The following is a 26,569-nucleotide window of genomic DNA, read 5'->3' as shown; positions in this document are numbered from 1 at the left end:
GTGTTAATGTTAGGCATAGCAGTAGCAGTAGCGTTGGTAAACCAAGCACGGAGATATATAAGAGAGGACAATTTTCAATCTAAGCCGTGTTAACGTTAGGCATGGCAGTAGCATTGGTAAACCAAGCACGGAGATATATAAGAGAGTACACTTTTCTCTATTAGCTAGCTAATAACAACCTAAATTAACCCCTAAACCAGCCCCTTTAAAAAAAACCTCAGCTCCATCCAGGTGCTGACGCGTGGATGCCTTTTGGTTCCGGTTGGTGTCACCAACCGGGACTAAAGGCCCCCCTGCCTGGCCTGGCCGCAGCGGCCACGTGGAGGCCCATCTGTCCCGGTTCATGTAAGAACCGGGACTAAAGGCCAAGGGCATTAGTAACGACCTTTTTGTCCCGATTCGAAAACCGGGACAGAAGGCCCTTATGAACCGGGACAAAAGGCCTTTTTTCTACTAGTGCATGGGTCACTCGGTAGAACATCCACTCGGAGGTTTTCTCCCTCCACTCGATGAAAGACTTTCACTCGGAAGAAATAGAAACCAGTCGATCACAGAAGTTCAGAAGCCACTCCAGGTAGGCCAACGGGCGGCCATTCGACTGGCCGTCATAAGTAACATTTATTATGTACGTTATCAGTAACATACGCCTTCATCTTTATTAATCGAACCCTTGGTTGACTAGGCCTTGATGAGGGGTAGTGCACTCTACATAAGCCACCCCTCCCCTCTGGCACAAGGGTTTGCACCCCCTGTAACACACGTATTCCACACGACAAGATCTCCAGACCACTGAGATGTAGGGTTGTTACCTCCACGAAAGGGGCCTGAACTCATACATTGTGTGTTCAAACTCGCCGTAGCTAGAACTCTGCCCTCTCTTTACGTACCCCTCACCTCTACTGTCAGGCTCGTTCCCACGACAGTTGCCGCCCGCCGTGGGGCAGGCGTCTAAGCGACTTTCCGCAAGTTTGCAATTTTCATTCTTCGTCATGTCTTCCGGCGGCGATTTGTTCTTGGGCCGTGAGATCCATCTCGGTGCGCTCATCTTCATTGCCGATGACTCGGCATGGCTTCAGGAGGCACCTCTCGACATTGAGGTGCTCCCGATCCGTGGGGCGACGCACTTCCGTGCAAGTTCCTGCATGTTCTTCTTCGGCAGCCATCGACTCCAGTTGAGTACTTTTCAACCCTGCGCACAATTCATTGTTGAGGGTCTTGATCTATGATGACTTCATAACCGAATCATGCAGGTGCGATGCCAAACGTTCACTAGTAGTACAGAAAAACCTAGCTATGGCAAGCCAAATTCGCCTTGCTGGCCTGGAGACCCGACGCCACCAATATGGCGCCGCTGTTAAAAAGTATTGCTGGCATTGCAGACGACGTCAATAGTATTTGACATGTTTATGGCGTGCCATGTCGCCAACGCCAGCACTAATATATATCAGTAGTGGAATTGCATGTTAATCCAATGCCAGCAATTTCATTTTGAGATTTAAACCAAATATGTATGGCAGCATGATCAAACCAAAATGGCAGCATAATCAAAATTTAGAATAGTAATTAAACATTACAATTCAAATACCATAATCTAAGTTCAATAGTATCCATTTATTGACATTATTCAAAAAAGTATCAATAATAGGCAAATAACACAAGTACACAAATTCAACTAAACAGGAGGTGGTAACAACATGAGATATGCCATGTATGCATGCCTACTGGCTAGCTACTTGACATTACGGCGGGGGGAGTCAGGATCATAATCAGGAGCAAGCAGACCATCATCATCGCTGTCAGCAGGCATGTAGTAGACCTTGATGTCATCGCGATCGGAGTGAAGGTATAATGTGGCTCTCTTTCTAACTTCCACCTCGTAAGCAATTGCAAGAGTTGTTAAACCAGGACAATCGACATTGTTTTGAATCATTGATGACAAGACAATTGAACTGTTGGACCGTCAGCATCTTCATTAGGGTGCATTGGAATGTGATGGTTACATCAAGCGAAACTCAAGACTTTCCTAAAAAGTCAGGCCTTACCCAGCAAGCGATGACCTGAGCGAGATTGGAAAAAAGAATAGCTAGTTAGACAACTTCGGCCACAACTGTATGATATGAAATTTACACATGCGCAACCAATCTTTATACTATTTCAATAATGGCACAAATGATAGTATAGAAATTTACACTTATGCGCAACCAAGCTTTATACTATTTCACTAATGCCATATATCAAATAACTCCTCAACATATGTGTAAATATGTAGAGAATCATGTAGAAATAACTCATAGCACAATAAAGTATCATAGTTGCTAATATATTATAGTTTTGTATTAGACATATAGGACTAAGATGGTGATCGAGCCGCTGAACACGCTCGGGCACTAGCGGTGGACAGGTTTTCGGCCTTGGGGGAACTAACCCGCTACCCTCCTTCTTTCTTATTGGAATTTCTTCTCATGTTGTGGATCAGTTTGGCCTCTTCAAAGGACTCGTAAACTCCTACCTAGGGTTTCACATTCATGACAGGTAATTTATGGGACGGACAGTTAAATTGAGTATCCTACATAAATGTACTGCCATAATCTAAAAATTATGGCTGACCCCCCCCCCCTCCCCGGAAGTCAAAAATGTAAAAGTTCTTGGCATATTTGGAATCATGAGGATTTTCATTTTATAGTTATATGCAAATCCGCACTATAACGTGCGGTTGAGGTAGTGTCCGATTTAAAGAATCATGTTTTACCTATAGCCATGTTATATCCACCAAATATATCACGCAGTAAGACTCCATGAGAAAAAACCTCCAATCCCCCCCCCACACACACATTGCATGCACAAGGACACCCGAAAGTTTGGCCGGAACCTAAGTTTAATATTTCGTGTTGTACCCACTGGACACCCCAAAGATTAACCTCATAACTTTGGATTTATCCTTGGTTTTGGTTCCTGCCTCTAGAAAATGAGGAGGTATGAGCTCCCTCCCCTCCCCCTCTAAACTTTGGGTTGTGTATGGTTATCCTGTCATCCTTGGTCAAAATACTAAATGGTATAATGGGGGAGGGGGACCTTTTAGAACTAGACTAGTAAAGAAGGTCACACAATTCATAAGCCTCACCAACAAAGAGTTAATTTGCAATTAATTAATCCCTAGTTTATTAGTACTTATGTTAACTCAGGTTCCACTACCGTTAATTATGTTTTTTCATATTGTTTCACTACATGAACAAGTAGTTAATGAGGATTATTGAGGTTGTGGTTAGGATTGAACATCTAAAAATGTCATGAATGCAACATCAAAAGCATGTTATGCAAACAATTATTTGTTTGTATTTATTCCCAAGTTTTATCTAGTATTGGATGGAATCGCACAGATGATGGTGCATGACACTTTATTTTTCATTGCTACATCGATACTCCAATCGAGTAACAATGAAGGTCCATCGATCTAGTATTACAACTCTTGTCATTTCATTGGCCACCACTGCCGGTAGCCATGCTACCAAATGGTGAGCAATAAGGTGGAACATGCACATTGCATAACATAGGAAGTGTCTGAATCACCAATGACCCAACCACCTTGAACTGGGCTTGTTGTTGAGGTAGGACAAGGGCCTGGCCCGGCTGTTGTTGAAGTTGGATGGGCATTCCCTGGCCCAACTGTTGCAGTTGAGATTGGACAAAACCATGACCCACCTGTTGTTGTACTTGTTGTTGTTGTTGTTGCATGACGATGGCATGCACAATGGTTTGGATGGCTGGGCATCGGGATTGCTCATTGATATTTGCTAGTTGTTGACAACATTGTTGTCGCTTCAATTGGCAACTGTTTTGTTGCGAGATATGTGGTCGGAGGAACGAGATCACTGACTGGAGTAATGGTACCTTCTCGTCCAGGGTGCACTGCTGTAGGAGGAACTCCTTGCACAAGTTCAATTGATGTTGTTCCTCTATAGAAGGTTGTTGTTGTGCCAATGGTTGCTGTTGCGGATATGGTTGTTGTGTTAATGGTTGTTGATATTGGCCAAATGGTTTTTGTTGCGGGAATTGTGGTTGTTGTTGCGGCTGGAGTGGCATCTGCTGCGGAAATTGTTGTTGCGGCAACTGCTGTGGAAATTGATGTTGATGGGGAAGTTGTGGTTGCTGCGGAAATGGTTGTTGTTGGGGAAGTGGTTGTTGTTGTGGATATGGTTGTTCTGGCTCTTGCTGCAGAAATGGTGGTTGTTGGGGAAGTGGTTGCCATTGTGGAAATAATTGTTGTGGCCTTTCTAGTTCAAGGCCGCTTGGGTTGAACTGCATGGTGGTGGTAGTGATGGCCGTTGCCACACCAAGGAGGGAAAACAATAGGAAGATCTTCATGGTTGATTTGTGGTTACTCTTGATTGTTTCGTTTGGATGTCTATGCTGCAGATCTTTGAAGGATGGATAATGGAAGTGGTTCTTCACGGTTCATGCCTATTTATAGCTGGCATGAGATGATTTATGTTCGCCTTTACATTTGCTTTCTTGTAAAGTGCTTCTAATCTTATCAAACTGATCATTTGGGTATGTTTTCTTGGTGACGCTACTTACAAGTGTAATTTTGGATTGATCCTGAAAGTTGCTTTTATCATAACGCACATTGCTGGTGTGTCAGGGAAGCTTGATAATGGTAATGACTCGGCATATCCATTTTACATGTCAAACACTTATCTAGATTGCATCCCTTTCTAAAACTAAGTTTGTAATATTCTATAGTTGTTACGCACATCGAGGTTGGCATAGCTTGTGGGGAACTAAGTTTGTAGTCTTGCTTTGCCTTGTTAAGATAGGTCATACTTGTAATGTTAAGATTGTTCTGGACTCCTTTTTTCTTAACTAACTTCGTAGTTTTCTGTAATATGATGGTAACATGAACAAGAATACATGACTCATTGATTCTTTCTTTTTATTTCAAGGGTAGTTATGTCAAGTGTTGAGAAGCCTACTAGAAGCCCAAGAGGTATATCCCTCCCCCTTATGTTCCATATGTCCTACTGCACGGCTCATCGGAGTGGCAGACGGGGGGCTTAGCCGGAGGGGAAGGGTTGCATCCAATTTCGCGAAGCATGGATCTATGCTAGTTTTTTGGGCGGGGGACGACGATGGCTGGCGAGAGAGGACAAGACATCGGTTGTTGACACCGACGACTCGACTGTGGTGGCCTTCCTTGAACCAAAGCGTTGGTAGCCTTCCATGTTCTACTTTTCCTTGGCGTTAGCGATAGACGCGAACACGCTGACCGCCGGCTTGCGAGCTCTGCATAGCCAGCTTGTTTCTCCATGTACCAGGCACGGTTACGCCAATATTGACGACGGATGGCACGACATCTGTCCTCATCCAAGCCAGCACTGATCCGGCATTGTCGTGCCCGCCCCCCTTAGCATGATGCATGGAGCAACTTGTCACTCCTCCGGGAGCTGGCTTGAAGCAGCGAGTTGGTAAACCACGTGCCAGCATAGAAAGGCAACTTGTTTCGTCGGGATAGGCGAGGGTGGTGGAGCAGCAAGTTGCCTGGCTCATGTCCGGTGGGCTCAACGGGCCACCTAGCCGGCTTTTATGCCGGAGAACTGTTGCTCCTATTCGTTGGATGCCATCAGGAAGGTGAAGAAATTGGTGGAAGGAGGAGATGGTGAGCGGAGGAGTGGTGTAATTCTTGCCCTCCGTTTGGCCTCCTTCAAATATCGAGCGGGCGTGAGGAGCTTGCCCGGCATTGTGGTTCGTACCAGTCGCCTCAAGAACTGGCATCTGGGCATAGTAGATTTATCGACACACGCACACATTTAATGAAGGTGTTCGAATACACCTAGGAGGTGTGTCAAGCTGGGTGTGTAATGGGTGGCGCCCTAGGCCAATGTTGCTGCTTCAGTGACAGAGCCACTAAGAGATCGCATCCCGTAAGGGTGTGTTCGGTTTGAGGATAAGGTGCCATCGGATGGGATGATTCTATTCCATGCAGCCCATCCTCGTGTTTGGTTTCGTTTGTATCCAGAACCGGACCGTCCGCATGCAATGGATATTCCCTCCAGATGCTTCATCTAGCGATACCTGGGAATCGGTGGAACGGCCTTGTTATTCATCGATTGAACACAAAAAGGGGAAAAGAAACCAATGCCTCACCGCTCTCACCCCTCATGCCCCGAACTGTATACCTCACCTCTCGTTCTTTCCTCCCAGTCACCACTCTCCCTCTCTCTCGCATCTGCTCTCGACCAGCGATGCCGAGGGAGACGACGGCCAACGAAGGGGAAGGAATCGGCCGACCTACAGCGCCTCCTCCTCCCAACCCAACCTGCAGCGCCTCCTCCTCTCAGCCTGCCCCTATCTTCCTCGAGCTCTAGCAGCTCCTGCTCCCGCCTAAAGGTATGAATCCCGTCGTCCAGCACCATCATTCCCACACCCACCCTCCCACAAAGTTTCTTCTGCCCTAGGAGAGGCTAGGGTTTATCCTAATCGAATGCATCCATGATTTACTACCATAGATAGTCAGATCTATCATATACTTGTTATGTTTGATAGAGTCCATGCATTGTAGATGGTCAAGAGGATGAATAGAAGGAAATGGATGATTAGGGGTGCAGTTGTTTTTGTGGTTCTTGCTGCGGTGGCAGTAATTGTTCGTGCCATAATAAGGAAGAGGAGAGCTCGCATTTCCTATGGCCCTATGCATGAAAGAGATCGGCAAAGATTTGATTATCTAAGTAGCAAAATTTGGCAGTGTGACGTGAAGTGTAAAAACATGTTGAGGTTTGAGAGAGCTCCTTTCTTTCATTCGTGTGACATGTTGAGGGATCGGAAGTTGCTAAAACCGACTATATATTTTTGCATACTATTGGACATAATCTTCGGAATAGGGTTGTGGCAATAAACTTTTGCAAATCATTTGGGACAATTAGCATCTACTTTAGATGTGTCCTTCATGCCATAGGTCAGCTGCATAATGATTATATCAGACCCCTTCATTGGAGAATTTGGGACAATTAGCATATATTTTAGAAGTGGAGGAAGATTTGGGGCAGGCTAGTCAGATTGAAGAATTTAAGTGGAGCTCTATGGGATGAGGATACCTGCACTATCAGGCTGAGTGATGATCACTATGCAGGTCATTGTAAGGTAAGATTTGATGCATGAAGATCTGACATGTTGTCTATATGTTATGCTAATCATTTGAACAATTTGTGTAGGATCACAAATCTCATGTGGGCTTCTTGAATACCCCAATTGAGCATTATCGCGCCATGGAGACAATTTTCCTTCAGAAAAATGCTACAGGGAAGAATGCAAGGTCTGGTAAGGATGACCTTTCCATTGAAATAGAAGATGATGAAATTGGTGAGGTGAACATGTCACCAAATGTTGGTGAGTCCTCTAATCGCAATGAACCAGCAAAAAAGAAGGCTAAGGTGGTGAAAAATAAGGATGATCCATTGGTGACAACTCTCCAAGATGGGTTCAAACTTGTAGCCGAGGCTCTTGTGAAGTCCGGTGGAGATGATGATACTATACCAAATGACCTTTGGCAAGTTGTCTCTGGCAGTACTCGATTTGCTGAAGGATACCTTGCTCACTACTATGCCCATCTTGTGGACAATCCCAAGATAGCAACAGCTTTCATGTCGCTCGGCGAGTCTAACCGATTGATTTGGGTGGGTAGGTATGTGACGAAGAACTTCGCATGATGCACTTTATTTTATGGACTAGTGTGAGATGATGAACTTTGCATTATGAACTTGTATTGAACTTCAATTATCAAAGCTTTTGGATGACTAGTATGTGAACCATATGTATGGATTGTAATGAACTATATTTCTTTTCGATGATGACCTTGTGATATTGTTGCATCTTATAATATTTGTATTGAAAATCTGTTGTATATGATGTTATATATTTGTTTGACTTATGATCATATACTGTTTAAATTACTTGTTGAAAATACAAAGAAAATGCTGCCAAAATATTGATATTTATGTTCTCCAAATGTAGAGAGATATATGAGCACATAGAGGTAATATCACCATTCATATGTAGAGAGGTGAGTGGAATGAGAATCTTCTCATTTTACCTCCCAAACCAAACACATGGACGGAATCAACCCATGCCATTTTTTTATGTCCAACCAACACAAGAGTGGAACAAACCATGCATCCAGAATGGAACCATGACATTCCATGCCTTTTCATCCTCAAACCGAACACATGCTAAGGGCCGGATTCAATGTGGAGTGGCCGCTCCACAACGGCATGAATGCGGTCAGCTTGCGCCGGACGGGAACGCGTGGTGAAGAGGGAGGAGGGTTTTGGGTGGGCCAGGCGGTCAGAGAATGGTGTGGGTGATGTCCGGTTTGCGAGAGCCCACTCATGTTTGTCTTTGGTTTCACTGCAAAGCCCGCTCATGTTTGTCTCACACTCGGAGCAGTCCTGCGCTGTCTGGTTTTTGTTGTGCGAACCGCACGATCCAAATGGATGTTGATGCTTTGAGAATCCGCGTTGGACAGGCCCTATCAAAGGAGCTCTTCCTGTAAGCAAGTAGAACCACATTATTTCAAATTATGGAAATGGGGAATATATATTAATCTTTGATAACTTACAACAGGGGATCTAGCAGAGGCGTAAGGTAGTTTAAAGAACAATTTAAAAAACGTGAACAAATTTGGAAGTGGGAACAATTTTTTAAAGCACCAACATTTTGAAAATCTTGAGAACAAAATTTTGAAAAAGAATACCCTTTCGAAAAACCACAAACAAATTTGAAAGCGTGAACAAATTTTTAAAACACAAATCCTTATTGAATTTTGAGAACAATTTTGAAATTGGGAACAATTTTTAAAAAACGTGAAAAATTGTATAAGCGTGGATATTTTTTGAATCTTGCTAATAAAATTTTGAGAAGGAAAACAATTTTGAAAAGCCCCGAACAAATTTGTAAGCACGAACGAATTTAAAAAAAAACGAACATTTCTTGAATTTTGAGAACAAATTCTGAAACGAGAACAATTTTAAGAAAGCATGAACAAATTTGGAAGGGCGAAGAATTTTTTGGATCTTGAGAACAAAATTTTGAAAAGGAGAACAATTTTGAATAGCCCCAAACAAATTTGAAAGGAGGAAGAAATTTTTAAAGCATGAACATTTTTTGAATTTTGGGAACAAAATTTGAAACCAAGAACAATTTTAAAAACTGGAACAAATTTGGAAGGACAAACATTTTTTTAATCTTGAGAAAAAAATAAAAGGAAAACAATTTTGAAAAAAACTCGAACAAATTTGAAAGCGCGAAGAAATTTTTAAAGCACAAACATTTTTTGAATTTGAATAAAACAAATTGAAACCGAGAACAATTTTGGAAAAACGATAACAAATTTGGAAGCGCGAACAATTTTTTTAAAGTACGAACCTTTTTTGAATCTTGAGAACAAATTTTGAAACTAAGAACAAATTTCGAAAACCCGAAACAAATTTGGAAGGGCGAAGAAATTTTTAAAGCATGATTTTTTTTAAAAACAATTGAGAACAATTTTGAAAAATTCTGAACAAATTTGGAAGCGCGAACAATTTTTTAAAGCAGAAACATTTTTTGAATCTTAAGGATTGTTTTGAAACTCAAAACAAATTTGAATCTTAACAAATTTTGAAACAAAAAACATTTTTTTTAAAATACATTACACTTTCTAAAAAACAATTGAAAATCCAGAACATTTTTTGAAAGAAAAACAGAAAATAAAAAAAGAAACAGAAAAGAATAAATAAATTGAAAAACAAAACGGCTTAAGGAGCCTTTTAGAAGTTTCCCAAAACCGGGCACTGCAGTCCCGCTACCGGGCCAGCCCGATCCCCTCCCGCCCAACCAAACTGGCCCTCACGACAGCCCCACTGGTAATAAAGAAGAAAAGAAACAGAAAGTACATTTTCGACATATCCTGCTACCGCTCTTTATTTTCTACAGGATTAAACACGGAAAAAGAAAACCTAGACGGGCCGGATCAGTTAATGCACCTACGCGTCGGTTTGCGGAAATAGTAGTGACCGGCGCCTCAAGCGTCGGATAGGGTTTGTCGTAGGCGAATCCTAAACGGCACCTTATGTGGCAGATCCGAGCGTCAAATCAGCGCGCCGTCGCTGAAGCCAACATTTAGACGGGCCAGCCTTTTTTCTCCTGTTCCCTTCTCCTTCTCCGCTTCCTTTTTCCCTCTATTTTTTAATATAATATACAAACGCAAGTGTTCATATACATGTGCATACACTCATCCTTATGGACGCACGTAGGCACACCGTACCCCTATGAGCACGACTGAGCCAGCATATCATCTTGAAATTTATAGTCACCGTAGACACCTCGCGATTGACGCAAACGTCGCCTCGCACTGAATGTGCATCACTGGAAATTCTTAAAAAAATCGAGGAATAAATGTGAGCACCAAGACCTGAACCCTGGTAGGATGGGGATACCACAGTCCCTCTAACCATCCAACCATAGGTTGGTTCACCTCTTCGCTCTATTATGTTTCTTTCCTTATCGTCTCCCGTCCTCGGTTCCTTCTTCTATCTTTCTTCGCTATCCACCGGCCGGCGTTTCCTCTTTTCAGAATTGGTTATCGCCATGGCTGGCCAAGGTTAGTTGTGCCCCTCCCATCTTTTCCATGGAGGATTAGTGAAGCAGGTTATGGTTATTGCCTCGATCCTATTATGGCTATGTAGTAGTTTGTGATTGGGGTTTCGGATCGATGAGAGAGCTGGATAGCGTGACCCGATTTGTGTAGCTCGATGGTGTGATTAGGGGTTTCAGAATGATTTTAGAGTTGGAGGGTAGGGTTTCGTTGAATTTGGTAGGGATCGCTTTGATTTGGTTGGAATTCCTCCGTGCTTCTTAAACCCTAGATCCAGTTGGTGCTCTGTTTTAGTAGGGTTCCTCTGATCTGTTAGGGATTGTTTTGATTTGGTTTGTATTTCCTCCCTGTTTCTTATCCCATAGATCATTATGGTGCTCTTTTTCGTAGGGATTCGTTTGGTTTGTTAGGGATTGTTTTGATTTGGTTGTATTTCCTCCCTGCTTCTTAATTGTTAGGTCAATCTGTTGTTGTTGGCTACCTGAACCTAGAATTGGAGTGGATTAAGTGTATTGCCAAATCAATCTCTATATCATAGTTAATTTATGTGGAAGGTGAATCATAGTGTTAATTTCATACAGGAATTTTCCTTGTCCTCTCCATGACTCATGTGCAAATTTTTTTGAAGGAAAAATTATGTGCCATCTGACTACGACTTATCTACTTCTTGTTTGGGAGAAACGGTGGAAACAATGTTTGGTTTACCCAATCCAACCATGTCTTATGAGAAAGGTGTAACAGCACCCGGGTGCCTAGGGACCCTCTATGAACAGGTAAATCGAAAAAAATAGAAAACAAGCTTAAAAAATCTGAAACTTTGCAACATATAATATGGTCAAACTTTGTAGGTCCATACATGTTTTCAAGCCAAAATATCATGTAGAGAATGGTGTACAAACAAGTTTCAGATTTCATTGCTAAAAGTGCTCAAAATTTGAAGTACTAAAATGTTTTTCCTATGTAGAGCTCTTCAAATGGTTTTTTGGCATGAAAACTTGCAAGCACCTAGAAAGATCGGTCATCTTTAATCTTGCAAAGTTTTAGAGTTTTTTTATTTTGATCCTATTTGTTTTGTTGTTACTGTTCATAGAGGGTGCCTAGGCACCCGGGTGCTCAAAATCCACTCTCATGACTTATTTCACTATTTCTTTTTGCAGAGTTTGCACTGTATAATATAAACTACTTAAGAATGGATCTAATTTACATGTTAATTGCCTATTTGTTCTAAAGTAATCACCTTTCATTTCTAAAGGTTATTTGTTAGCATTTCATATATATATATATATATCATTTTTTCTTGAGTTATCTTCATTTTGGTGTCGTTTACTGAAATTTCTTCTTTATGTTTCCATTTTTTATACCTGCCTCTCTTTGTTTTTCTAGGCCAAAATGTTCATGCACGGTCCACAGCGACTTTCCAGTCAAGGTCTCCTTTGTAGAGAAGCTTTATGCCACGCTAATTCAAACATCTTCTAATTGTGCGTGGACATTTGATTGTGCCCATGGATTTGCTGCAATGGTTAGCAAAACATATGTGATATGGTAAAGTAGGCATTTTTTAGAACACTAATAAAGTCATTCCTATTACCCGAGATATGGTTGATATATATGCTATCAAAGAACAATCTGGTCCAAGTAGATAAAGTGAAATGTAAAAGCAAAACCTGTCAATCTGAACACTAGTTGGTGTTTGGATGTGTTTCGTTTCACACAAGTTTGGTTGTTCTAATGTGATGTTCTTCCATATTAGTGAAGTATGGTCCCCAAATAGTATGTGAAAGGTGATCCATAGTGTTTTTTCGTTAAGCAATTTTCCTTATTCTGCATGGGTGCTATTTTTTCAATCATTCTCAATCTGAACATGACATATGTCTTCCATATGTAGTGAAGTTTGGTCTCATATTTTTAAGGAAAGGTGAAATAGAGTGATGTTTCCTTTTGTGTTGGGAGATATTCTAATTTTTATTGCCTTTTTCTGAGTTTGCCCTGCAGAATATCATCTACTTAAGCATGGTCGTAATTAACTTGTCATTCTGTGAATTTGGTTCCTAATTAATCAACTTTCAGCGTAAACAGAAATAGTTTTTGTTAATAAACATTCCAACATTTGTTCATCATCTATTAAACTTCACTAGTAGAAAACAAGGCTTCAGTCCCGGTTCCTGAGGGCCTTCAATCCCGGTTCTACAACAGGGACTGAACTACCGGGACAAATGGCCGAAAGTTTTAGTCTCGGTTGTGTTATGAACCGGGACTAACAGTGCTCCAGGTGGCCGATGCGGGGCGCGAGGGCAGGAGGACATTTAGTACCAGTTGGTAACAAAACCGGGACTAAAAATCAGCCACGCGTCAACAACTGCTTGAAGCTAGGTTTTTTTTAAAGGAGAGGTTTAGGGGTTTTATATTGTGTTTACCCTTTTATTTTTGTGTTTACCCTTCAATTCTTTTACATTTAGGATTTCATTTTATTTTATGTTGTTCATTCAACTCAACGCTAGGTACTACATATAGCAATGAAGGGACCATTAGTTACACAACATCGTTATGAACATATATAGAGAGAAGTGACCTCTCTTTCTCCGTGCTTGGTTGAGCAACTCGGTTATACTACATATACATAGTACACGATCATGCATATATACAATATATAACATCTCTTGCGATCCCTAAGTAGCTAATATCTATCCACCAAAATCAATAAGGAAATCCTAATGATATTCCCCTTCTATGGGTATGACATGCTCAACAAAGTATCCCGCTAATTCCTCTTGAATTGCTCGTAGGCGATCAGTTGGTAGGAGGTCTTCCCGCATCCGCATGATCTAATTTAAAGAAGGGGATCAATATGTATATATGAATGAAACTCAACACAATTAATGGTAATAAAATAAAAATGTGAATATTGTTTGCGTACTTCAAGTTCTTTTGAAGATCTGGCCTTCTTAGAGGTCGTCTCGTGAATCCACTCACAAACGTAGTAAGCACATAAGTTATTCCCGGATCCCTGCCTCAAGAAGTACTTTACGAGAATAGAGTTCAATCAAATTAATAATCAAGCATGATAATGGTATTTCCCTTTGAGGGTGAATGAGAGATGCGAGGAACTAGCTAGTACTACTTACTCTGGCGAACGAAAATCGCAAATCCTTATTCCATTCACCCCTGGTGCGGGTGAACTTTTTCCAAACCCTGCACGGCAAAGAAAATGATTACTAGATATCTGGAAATGAAAGAAAGTTGCCGATATGGTGCGATAATGATTGAACTTACTTCTAGAGCATTTCCATAATCGGCGCCAACTCTGTTGGTTCTTTACATAATGAGTCTGAGAAAATTCCTAGCCCCTCCTCAAGCCTAATGATTAGCAGAACAAAGTGAAACCTGCACACAAACTCATCAATTACACTTAACCTCGAGTAAGCGAAACAGAATGTGCAGAAGACAACTAGCTAGTAACACTCACCTGAAGTTGCAAGGAAATAGTATTTCCCTTTTGTACTGTTGTCGAAGTATCTCATTTAGCAACACTTTCTCTGTATCCACGAGGATCTTCACTATCGTATGTTCATTTATGGTATTTGGGTTAATGAACCCAATGTCATATATTTGTCCACTTTTGCATTCGAGGATATTCAATATGCATAATATAGTGAGGATAATTATACATGCAATGAATGAGCTGATCTAGAGACTTAATTAACGAAATAATATACTTACAGACAATAGGAACTAACGATCGTTTTGTCGAGGGCGTCTTGTTTGTATAAGTGAAAGAGTTCTTCATACTCAATGTACAACGACTTGTCTCCATTAAAGTAGTGCTCATCTTTAATTCCCACGTAGATATAGTTGGCCCTATACTTGCAGGTTTTCAAGTACCAGTCATATAGTCTTCACATCATCGTTGATAGTTCCATCAACTGCTCAGGTTTGACGCGAGGCTTCCCGTGCTCATATCTAAGGTCTACTGGCGGGGCAGTTTCGAACTGTACATCTTCGCTTAAAAAATCACCAAGAGTGAAACCAGGATTAGCGGCCACTACACTCGGATCACCATTAGCGACATCGGTAAACACCTTGAGCGGGGGGCACAATTGCTTCTCCTGTATGCCGAGTTGTGGAATTGTTACAAATTACAATGTAACTCAAACGGTGACATCACGTCAACAGGAGAAAGGTTATGATGGTGTACAAAGGAAAAATGGCTAGGCCCGTCTAGGCTCGGTTGGCCGATCCATGACGGTTTTCGTGACGGTACTTCCATGTCCGTCATTAGGGGGCTACCCTGTTTGGGCCCAAACGCATCCTGCTAATCGGTGACAGTTTCCGTGACAGATGTCGGGAACGTCATCAGAAATCCGTCATGGATTAACACATTTCTTGTAGTGTTTGTATGCTATTACTCACTGATTTTGGGTCCTGCTGCGATCCTAACGTGTCGCGAACTCCGGGTTCGGTTACATGGAACTTGTCAAAACTCACAGTTTTGGACTATTGTGGCAATTTTTTATGCTATTAGTCACTGATTTTGGGTCGTCTTGCGATCCGAACGTTTCGGGAACCCCGGGGTCCGGTTACGGGGAACTCATCAAAATTCGCAGTTTTATCCTATTCCTACCAGTTTTGTATACTATTACTCACTGATTTTGGGTCCTGCTGCGATCTGAGCATTTTGGGAACCCCGAGCTCAGGTAACGGGGAACTCGTCAAAACTCGCAGTTTTGGTCTATTCCGACCAGTTTTGTATGTTATTACTCAGTGATTTTGGGTCCTGCTCCGATCGAAACGTTTTCGGAATCCCGGGGTCCGGTTCCGGGGAACTCGTCAAAAATCGCACTTTTGACCTATTCCGGCCAGGTTTGTATGCTATTACTCACTGATTTTGGTTCCTGTTGCGATCCAAACATTTTGGGAACCCCGGGGTCCGGTTACGGGGAATTTGTCAAAACTCGCAGTTTTGGTCTATTTCGACCAGTTTTGTATGTTGTTACTCACTGATTTTGGGCCCTACTGCGATTCAATCATTTTGGGAACCCCGGGTTCAGGTTTCGGGGAACTCGTCAAAACTCGCAGTTTTGACCTATTCCGGCCAAGTTCGCATGCTTACTCACTGATTTTTGATCGTGCTGCGATCCGAATGTTTTGCGAACCCGGGGCTCCGGTTACGGAGAACTCGTAAAAACTCGCAATTTTCGCCTATTCTGGTCACTTTTCTATGCTATTAATCACTGATTTTGGGTCCTACTGCGATCCAGACGCCTCGGGAACACTACAAGAAATATGTCAACTAACGACCTTCTGTCAGTGACACTCGCAGAATTGGTCGTAAATCTATGACCATTTAAGACCAATTGTCGTAAGCTGTCCGGAGGGGTCCTAACCCCAAAAACTAACGACCTTTTTCATCAGAAAGGTCGTAACTTCCTTACTGGAAAAGGTCGTAAAGCAGATAGCCCTGTTTCGCTGCCAAATTTGTAGCTAATTACGACCAATATAGATGGTCATAGCTATGACTAGGTGCCGCATCATCAGTTTTGCCTACGTGTCATGCCCATGTGTTATTTTTTGCCTAGTTTGTGAAGCAACCTACTATTCTGTCATTCCAAAAAAATTCGAAAAATTCTCATAAATACTTTGGATCATATATTCCTCAAATATGTGAAAACCCTTCCTTCCATAGTTTGAAAATAATTCAGCAATAATCATTTTCCTATTCTGTTCAGAATAGCACTTTGTGAAGGAAGTGTCACTTTGGCATGTCCAAATGGTATAAAAATTTTACAGTGCCTTCATATGCCCTAATTAACATCATACACCAAATTTCAGCTCAATCAGTTGATTCTTTTGATCCCATCTTCAACATCCATATTTCTGCACAGCGTGGTACTTTGCAAAGCAAGTGTCACGTAGGTTCATCCATTTGAGCTAAAAAATTGGCAAGAGAGTCTCCTTAGTAGATGATCATCCTCAGCCAAAATTTAGGCCCATTGTCTATGTGCATTACCCGCACCGCTAATCAAACACTTGGCTGCTAATTCATGTTTGAGCTTAGTTCGGTCTCCTCGTGAGATTCTTATATTGTATTATTCTTCCTGACACCTACCCAGGGAGTGTCTAACCAACCAAGACATGCTTATTCCACCCAGAATGTGTGGCAACGCAACGGTAACGCGGTGACCACGCGGCTCGCGTGCAAGTTCACGCGCTTTGGAGTTGGGGCCCTCGACCACCATCCAAACATTGGCGTCAAGCCACCACACCATGTAATTCTTATTAAATAAATACTTATGTACCTATAAATGATTTTTTGGGAAAATAAATAGCAAATTATAATGTAGCTGCAGTTCAAATTTGACCCGCTTCCTACTGAATCGGTGACAATTTGTCTTTTTCACTAGAGGTGGATAAAAGGTTTTAACACCCAACCATTTTGTCAGTTGTACATTAAATATGACCTAGTATTTTATAAAAATGATTTGGTATAATTTTGAAACAAATATATGGTAGGTTCTTCACAAAAAAACTCATTTCGGACAATTGAAAAATGGAAAAATGATTTTTTCGTACAAGGAAAATGAAAACTTCCTTAATTAACATTGTTTGGCATTCCAATATGCACCCTTGTGCATAATATTAGACCGTTTCAACAAACTATGCCATGAATGTGGCATATGATTGACCATTTGGCTTGAAAAACGATGAATCTTCACACACGATACCCCATTTCTGAAAACATTTTTTTAAAATAATCATCGTATTACAAGTTTATTATTTTTCCTGGTAACTTGGTCACATATTATGACAGAACGCGAAGGTTTTTCATTTTTTTGATTTTGTTTTTAATTTGCTTTGCCCGTTTCAAAATGCGGTCGAAATGTCGGGCATGACCGTTCATAGCTATGGGTTGAATCTTGCAAAAATTTTGTTGGATCTCTGATTAAATAGATACTTCTTTACCTAAAAATGATTTTAGGAAAAAATCATGAGAAAACTATGAGGCACCTCTAGTTCAAATTTGACCCGCTTCCTATTGAATCAGCGGCCATTTGTCTTTTTCACTAGAGGTGGATAAAAGCTTTTAACACCAAGCATTTTGTCAGTTATACATTAAATATGGCCTAATATTTTATAAAAATGATTTGGTACAATTTTGAAATAAATATATGATAGGTTCTTCACAAAAAAACTCATTTCGGACACTTGAAAAGTGGAAAATGAATTTTTCATACAAGGAAAATGAAAACTTCCTTAGTCAACATTGTTTGTCATTCCAATATGCGCCCTTGTGCATAATATTAGATCGTTTCAACAAACTATGTCATGAATGTGGCCATAAGATTGATCATTTGGCTTTAAATCCATGAATCTTCACACATGATAGCTCATTTGTGAGAACATTTTTTTAAAATAATCACCGTATTATAAGTTTATTATTTTTCCTGGTAACTTGGTCACATATTATGACACAACGCGAAGGTTTTCCATTTTTTTATTTTTTTTATTTGTGATGCCCGTTTCAAAATACGGTCGAAACGGCGGGCATGACTGTTCATAGCTAGAGGTTGAATCTTTGCCAAAATTTTATTGAATCTCTGATTAAATAGATACTTTTTTTACCTAAAAATGATTTTAGAAAAAAATCATGAAAAAACTATGAGGCACCTCTAGTTCAAATTTGACCGCTTCCTCCTGAATCGGCGACAATTTGTCTTTTTTACTAGAGGTGGATAAAAGCTTTTAACACCCAACCATTTCGTCAATTGTACATTAAATATGCCTAGTATTTTAGAAAAATGATTTGATACAATTTTGAAACAAATATATGGTAGGTCATTCACAAAAGAACTCATTTCGGACACTTGAAAAATGGGAAATGATTTTTTCATACAAGGAAAATGAAAACTTCCTTGATCAACATTGTTTGCCATTCCAATATGCACCATTGTGCATAATATTAGATCGTTTCAACAAACTATACCATGAATGTCGCCATAAGACTGACCATTTGGCTTGAAAGCCATGAATCTTCACACACGATAATCCATTTCTGAGAACAGTTTTTTTAAAATAATCACCGTATTACAAAGTTTATTATTTTTTCTGGTAACTTGGTCACATATTATGACACAACGCGAAGATTTTCAATTTTTTGATTTTTTTTAATTTGTTATGCCCGTTTTCAAAATGCGGTCGAAACGAGCAGGTATAGTAGGTCCTTCACAAAAAACCATTTTCATGTATATGACGGTATCTATTTTTTCTACATGTATTTGAGACAATTTAATTTTTATTCGGCTTGTAAAACTATGCTTAATTTATTTGGTTGTAAAACTATTATGTTTGCTTGTAAAAAAATGCAAAATATGTGCATATTTGTTGAAAAAGGGTTTACGACCAATTTAGATGGTCACATCATCTTCAAAGTGCTTACTGCATTCTGATTGGTCCATACACATCACGCGGATCATGGATCGAAGGCCGTGGGATGATCCAAGATCCCCTCACCTCCCTGGCCGAAACCCTAGTGTTGCCCTATGGATATTTTCCATCCACACACCCCTCTCTTTCTCCCCTCGCTCTCTTCTCCTTCCTCTCTCCCCTCGTCGGCCGCCCGCGCGCGCCCTCACCTCCTCTGAGACCGCCGGAGACCCCCACCCTCTCCTCTACCCCACCACCGCCGGCGCCACCACCTTCTCCTTCTTTCCCAAGCGCCCGAAACCCTAGCCCGCGGCGCAGCCATGGTGACCGAGCTCTGGATCCGCGGGCCATGGCGGGGGACGGCGAGGAGGAGCCGCCGGCGACGGGCGGCGGCGGCGGCGACAAGTTGGTCCTGCGCGGGCTGCAGTTCCACGGGTTCCACGGCGTGAAGCAGGAGGAGAAGAAGCTGGGCCAGAAGTTCGTGGTCGACATCGACACCTGGACGGACCTCGCCGCCGCCGGGGACACCGACGACATCTCCCACACCGTCAGCTACACCGACATCTACAGGTCCACCCCATGTCGGTCTCCTTCAGCTTCAGCTTCAGTTTCCTGACACCGAAGTATGTAAATGTCAATGTGATTCCTCTTGCACGATAGCCAAGGGCGTGGTGGAAGGCCCGTCGCGGAACCTGCTGGAGTCGGTGGCTCAGTCGATCGCCGCCCTATCCTTCCCCCCGCCGCTAGCCCGCTCCCATCACAGCGCCCGCAGTCCACACCATCGCTGCCGACCTACCTTAGCAGGTTTGCAAGGTACAATCGATCTTCCTGCAATTCCGCTGAGCAAATCTGGGAAGATAAAGATGTATAATTGATGCATACAGTGCTCCTGCTTATATTGCCATTGATATCAATTCATGTTCATGTCAACCTAGTAAGTAATCAAGGAAAATATACTAAAGCGGGTACATGAACTGTTAACTTATTTTACAGATATTTCCATGCTCTGCATCTAGCACCATTCTTGCCTCTACTGTTGAGCTTATGTCAAGTGTTCTAATTTAAACTGGAATGCTTAAAAGAATACAAAATACTTTTCCAAGCAGTGATTATTGGATTATTTCAGTATCTTAGAGAACATAATTGCTTGCTCCTATTAGTGTGCTATTTATAAAGAGATGGTGACATACACTGAAGAACAGCATCCAACAGCAACTTCCACTAAAGACAATAATGTGCTCCACCATGCACCCCCGTGGTGACTTCTTCCACAGTACTATAGCCGCTGGGAATATTGGCATGTTGGATGTCACATGGAACCAATATCTACAAACAGAAAGTGCTAGTAGTTGAAGTTCACCGAATTAACCCACATAAGCTTGGAGCTTTTCTTCAGCAACGTGTTGTGAAGATGCTGCTTGGCTGTACACGCTTTGAATTCCACAAGTTGCAGCCACTGTCTCATTTTCCCATAGACATATGACCTCCAACAAGACTTGCGCTCCAGGATTCGTATTAACCAAAATTCAGCACTTAAGACTTTATTTTTACCATTTATCATTGTGTTGCACCAGGCATGAGGAAAGGCAAAGAGGAAGAAGTGTGTGTGCAGTGCAGGGTGAGGTGCACCCCATCCTTCATTCCTGCACAAGCAGAGTCAGCCAGCACCACCTGAATCTCTCGTATCACCTCAGGAAGGAGACGATGACGATCAAGAACTGTAGATACTACATGCCTCTGCATTTGCATTGCAGTGCTGCCTGAAACTAAACCACCAGGCTTAGGAATTCCGTGCTTGCGTTCGTTCCTACACGAGGAAGAAGTGTGTGTGCGGTGCAGCGTGAGGTGCACTCGTTCCTACACAAGCAGAGTCAGCCAGCACCACCAACGTCTCTCGTCTCAGCCCAGCCAGGAGACGATGACGTTGAAGCACTGCAGATACTATATGCTGTTGTTTGCGATTGCAGTGTTACATGAAACAACTAGGCTTGGGGATTCAATGCCTGAAACAACCACACTAAGGAAATTTAGCAGCTTAACGTAATAGTCTGAATAATCAGAGACCTATTTTACAGAACAAGTTTGGTTGACAGTTATGCAGGCAAGCAAACATCGGAAATTTAAGGAAATTGAGAGCTAGCAAATACCTTATTATTATTTTTTATCAGAAAAGTAGATACTCTTCTTACTCACCTCAAAACTGAACTCGGCTAGTGCAATCACAGACATGCTAAGAACATGATGTACAGCCATATAGAGAACAGCTCCTTTTATCACTCGCTATCATTTCCAAACAAGCAATAGGAAGACACTCGGGAAACGACGGCTGAGACGAGGAGCAGGTGGAGAGAGGAAGCAGGAAGAAAGTTGATGTCTAGTTTTGGCATCTTTGGGGAGTTGTTTGTAGCAAGGCACAAATAAGTTTTGCTAGAACAAATAATTTTCTCCAACTGTGCACTGCCGGGGTGATTTGTTCCATGTTGTATTTCTTCAGAGATAACCTGCGGGATCCACAGAACATGGCTATATTAATTCACATCAAACGGGTGTCTGGATCTATTTCATATCCTGGACCATCGAGGCATAAAGCAACTGAAGTGACAGTAGTTAAGAATCCAAATAAGCAACTGAGCTGCATTACTGCGATTTTGGGTTCCATTTATCAGCATCTTGATCTGATTCTGGTGATTCTGTGTTTCATACCCCTCAGAAGTATCCTTTTCAAAGTTATCAAGGCGGTGTACTGAAACAAGCTTAAACTTACTATGCTTTATCTTCTTCACATACATAACTTACAGTACATCCCTATGCACTGTGTATGAGCTACCAAAGTGTGAAGCAATACGTACGACCTTTCTTAAACAGGATCTGCTATATAGGCTCATACCGCCACATCCTTTAACAATAAAAAAAAGTATGGAAGCAATAGTAATAGTTTGCAACCTTTTCATATCTCATAAATTACAAAGGGCATACCTGGGAATATTGGCGTGTTGGATACTTGTATGTTGCAAGGAAACCAACACATACCGAAAGCGCCAGTAACCCACTTGAGCTTGGACTCTTTTTTTTCTTGAGCTTATGTGGTGAAGATGCTGCTTGGCTGTACAGGCTTTGACCGTGTTGTGCCACCAGTCACGAGTCCTTGAGCTAAATCCTTTGTTGTATGTACCAGCTGAAAATTGAAAAGGGAAACATTTTAGAGAATAGATAAAGTAGTTGCACGTTACATGATCAAATAGACAAAGAAATATTGTCAAACCAATCACAGGAGATGCCATCGAATAAAAGCTCTACAACAATGTTAAACTCAATCCATTCAGTGCATACCCTTCTATGAGTAGGTGTACGCTGTGTGTAACCTTCTATCCCTGCTTTCAATTGCTTTCTATGAATAATTCCGGTGACAATTTTCCACAGGCATGAGGAAAGAAAAAAGAGGTAGAGATGGCGACAATGAAGAAGAAAAACAGGCAGCCCAGCAGTAGCTGACAAAGGAAAGAAAAAAGGGGCAGAGATGGAGACACTGAAGAATAGTCGTCCAGAAGCATCTTCCACTGAACTGTTGTGGGTTGACCTACTAAGGACCTCATAACAATGGAAGACACACTCTTTAAATACTCATCAATGGTGTCCATGGAATCACATCCTCCAACCAATACAACATGCATACACTAGGCAGCAAAATGGGACCTTCCTCAACACCATTGTTGTACCTCTGCCTACTGCTCGTGTCGTGCCTTCTTCTCTTGGAAGAAGCACACACGACACGCCATCGAGGGATCTCACTGAGGTCTCAACACAACGCCCTCCTCCACTGGAAAGCGACGCTTGCGAGTCCACCGCTGCAGATGAGCTCTTGGCAGGAAAACACGAGCCCCTGCAACTGGACGGGCATCATGTGCACGGTTGTTCGCCATGGTCGCAGCATGCCCTGGGTGGTGACCAACATCTCCCTGCCAGATGCTGGCATCCATGGCCAGCTTGGTGAGCTCAACTTCTCGGCTCTTCCATTCCTCACATATATTGACCTCAGCAACAACAGTCTTCATGGTCAAATACCAGTTAATATCAGCTCTTTGTCATCACTGTCTTATCTTGACCTCGGCTTCAACCATCTCAAAGGACAAATTCCGTTTGAGTTTGGTAGCCTGCAGAGTCTCACCCAACTTGGTCTCTCATTTAACAAACTCACAGGACATATCCCTGTGTCTCTGTGTAACCTAACAATGTTAACTGATCTTATCATTCACCAAACCATGGTATCAGGTCCCATTCCTGAAGAGATTGGAAGGCTTGTCAACCTACAACTTCTACAGCTAAGCAACAACACCTTAGGCGGCATGATACCAAAAACCCTTGGAAATCTGACCCAACTAAATACTTTGTACGTGTTTCATAATCAACTTTCAGGGCCTATACCCCAAGAACTAGGCAGGCTAGTCCATTTGCAAAATCTTCATCTTGCTGGAAATGATTTGTCAGGTCCAATTCCAGTCTTCATAACCAATCTTACAAAGTTGAACCAATTTTTTCTCTTTGAAAATCAAATCACAGGTTCAATACCCCCAGCAATAGGCAACCTCACTATGCTAAACCAACTTGGTCTCTATAGAAATCAAATCACAGGTTCAATACCGGCAGAAGTAGGCAACCTCACTATGCTCAATGAACTTCTTCTCTATACAAATCAAATCACAGGCACAATACCTTCAGAATTGGGCTACTTGCTGAATCTCCAGAAGTTAGACTTGGCTGACAACCAAATATCTGGCTCTATTCCTGACAGCTTAGGAAATATTACCAAGCTATTACTACTACACCTCTTTGAAAATAAGATATCTGGTTCCATCCCCAGAGAGTTTGGCAATCTAATGAATCTCCAGAATTTAGACTTGTCCATCAACCAAATATCTGGCTCTATTCCTGACAGCTTAGGAAATGTTACCAAGCTAGTAGTACTATACCTCTTTGAAAATCAAATAACCGGTTCCATCCCCGAGGAAATTGGCGATTTGATGAACCTCGAATATTTAGGCTTGTTTCAGAACCAAATATCGGGATCAATACCAAAAACTTTTGGTAAGTTGCAAAGCATCCAAGAACTGCAGATCTATGATAATAAATTATCAGGTTCTCTTCCTCAAGTATTTGGAGGTCTCACAAACCTTGTTGAACTTTGGTTGTCTAGCAACTCACTTTCAGGACCTTTACCCGCAGATATATGTTCAGGTGGCAATCTTAGAATTCTCAGTGTCGCATCTAATATGTTCAATGGCCCCATTCCATTGAGTTTAAAGACATGTAAGAGTTTGGTTAAAATTAACCTTGAGTCGAACCAGCTAACAGGAGAAATATCACAATATTTTGGTGTATATCCACAACTCACACATATGCGATTGGCATCGAATACCCTCTCTGGGCACATCTCAACAAATCTAGGTGCACATACCAAGCTAACGGTACTACGTCTAGCACAAAATATGATTACGGGCTCCATACCTCCAGTCCTTTCAAAATTGTCCAACCTAGGCGAACTGACACTCGATTCTAATAATCTCAGCGGTGAGATACCACCAGAAATCTGCACTTTAACTAATCTATATAGCCTGAACTTATCATCGAACCACTTATCTGGATCCATACCTACACAAATAGAAAAGCTAGGAAAGTTAGGATACCTTGATATATCTGGAAACAGACTAAGTGGATTAATACCTCAGGAATTAGGGACTTGCATGAGACTACAGTCCTTGAAGATCAACAACAACAACTTCAGTGGGACTTTGCCAGGTACGATTGGAAATTTAGCAGACCTGCAAATCATGTTAGATGTGAGCAACAATAACCTCAGTGGTGTGTTGCCGCAACAACTTGGGAGGTTGGGGATGCTAGAATCTCTGAATTTATCACATAATCAGTTTAGTGGAAGCATTCCATCCTCCTTTGCAAGCATGACGAGCCTTTCAACACTCGATGTCTCCTACAACGACTTGGAAGGACCAGTCCCAGTAGCACGGCTACTCCAAAATGCTTCATCAAGTTGGTTTCTACCCAATAAAGGTCTGTGTGGGAACCTCTCTGTCCTGCCACCTTGTTATTCAACACCAGTAGTCAGTCACCATAAGCAAAAGATACTTGGTTTACTTTTGCCAATTGTTATTGTGATGGGTTTCGTCATTGTTGCTACAATTGTTGTCATAATAATGCTTACTCGTAAGAAGAGAAAACCACAAGAAGGTGCCACTGCAGAAGCAAGGGACCTATTCTCTGTTTGGAATTTTGATGGAAGATTGGCATTTGACGATATTCTAAGGGCGACGGAAGACTTTGACGATAAGTACATCATCGGAACAGGAGGGTACGGCAAAGTCTATAAGGCACAACTCCAAGACGGGCTGCTAGTTGCTGTGAAGAAGCTTCACCAGACCGAAGAAGAGTTGGGTGACGAGAGAAGATTTCTCAGTGAAATGGAAATATTATCACAGATCCGACAAAGAAGCATTGTGAAAATGTATGGATTCTGCTCCCATCCAGCATATAAATTTCTTGTCTACGATTACATTCAGCAGGGCAGCCTCTACAGGATACTGGAAAATGAGGAGCTAGCGAAGGAATTGGATTGGCAGAAGAGAATTTCTCTTACAAATGATGTGGCTCAAGCAATATCTTATTTGCACCATGAATGCAGTCCACCTATAATCCATCGAGATATCACAAGCAACAACATCTTACTTGATACAACCTTCAAGGCTTTTGTCTCAGATTTTGGCACAGCAAGGATTCTTAAGCCTGATACATCAAACTGGAGTGCACTAGCAGGAACGTACGGCTACATAGCTCCTGGTATGTTCTAGCATAACCTTCTTATCACCAGAAGCATTAATCTTGATCATTTGTTCCTAAGCCTAATGTTTTCATCAATTTTGTGCAGAACTGTCGTACACATCTGTTGTGACAGAGAAATGTGATGTCTATAGCTTTGGCGTTGTTGTGCTAGAGCTACTGGTGGGGAAGCATCCGAGGAATCTATTAGACGGTACCTTGTTAAATGGAGAACAAACTACACTGGTGCAAGATATTCTGGACCAACGGGTGACAACACCAACAACAACAGAAGAGAACAGCTTATGTCTCCTCATTAAGCTGGCCTTTTCTTGCTTGGAATCTTCTCCACAAGCAAGGCCAACCATGAGGGAGGCATACCAAACGCTCATCCAGCGACCTCCTTCTAGTTCATGTCCCATGCCTTTCAGCACACTTACATTACAGCAAGCAAGGGATGCATATTAATATATGATCCGGAATCTAGTGAGAAGCAAGGGTCTATCGTAGCTTTTGGGTCGAGTCACTCATATATGCTACCTATATATACTTCGGGATGGGTTGATGCTCATTGTAAGTCTATGTATTTTGTAGACACTCTTCTGATACAATGGTTTTCCCTGCAAGGGTTTTCCACATAAAAATTGGTGCCCCGTGTTATTGTTTCCTAGTTTGTTTTTTTTTTCGAAAAGGAGGCTTAGC

The 26,569-nt window shown here is 41.8% G+C and overlaps 3 protein-coding genes across 3 annotated transcripts; 2 read left to right on the top strand and 1 right to left on the bottom strand.

The window, feature by feature from the left end:
* Positions 1–3,378: 3,378 nt before the first annotated feature.
* Positions 3,379–4,444, bottom strand: LOC123452272 (gamma-hordein-3). The gene has a single exon (XM_045129261.1). The coding sequence runs from the start codon at positions 4,360–4,362 to the stop codon at positions 3,475–3,477; it is 888 nt and encodes a 295-aa protein (XP_044985196.1). The 5' UTR covers positions 4,363–4,444; the 3' UTR covers positions 3,379–3,474.
* A 14,807-nt stretch (positions 4,445–19,251) lies between these two features.
* On the top strand, positions 19,252–20,141 carry LOC123394903 (dihydroneopterin aldolase 2-like). Its single transcript, XM_045090132.1, has 2 exons — positions 19,252–19,612; positions 19,698–20,141. Exons 1-2 carry the CDS (start codon positions 19,392–19,394, stop codon positions 19,915–19,917), a joined length of 441 nt encoding a protein of 146 aa, XP_044946067.1. The 5' UTR covers positions 19,252–19,391; the 3' UTR covers positions 19,918–20,141.
* Positions 20,142–22,728: 2,587 nt separating this feature from the next.
* Positions 22,729–26,335, top strand: LOC123453055 (probable leucine-rich repeat receptor-like protein kinase At1g35710). The gene is made up of 5 exons (XM_045129822.1): positions 22,729–23,887; positions 24,080–24,412; positions 24,695–25,105; positions 25,157–25,888; positions 25,977–26,335. Exons 1-5 carry the CDS (start codon positions 22,729–22,731, stop codon positions 26,333–26,335), a joined length of 2,994 nt encoding a protein of 997 aa, XP_044985757.1.
* The last annotated feature ends 234 nt before the right edge of the window (positions 26,336–26,569 follow it).

This window comes from Hordeum vulgare, chromosome 1H (genome assembly GCF_904849725.1).
Source record: "Hordeum vulgare subsp. vulgare chromosome 1H, MorexV3_pseudomolecules_assembly, whole genome shotgun sequence".
Lineage (NCBI taxonomy): Eukaryota > Viridiplantae > Streptophyta > Magnoliopsida > Poales > Poaceae > Hordeum > Hordeum vulgare.
Note: the sequence above shows the minus strand (reverse complement) of the source record. Positions and strands in the feature narration are given on the sequence as shown.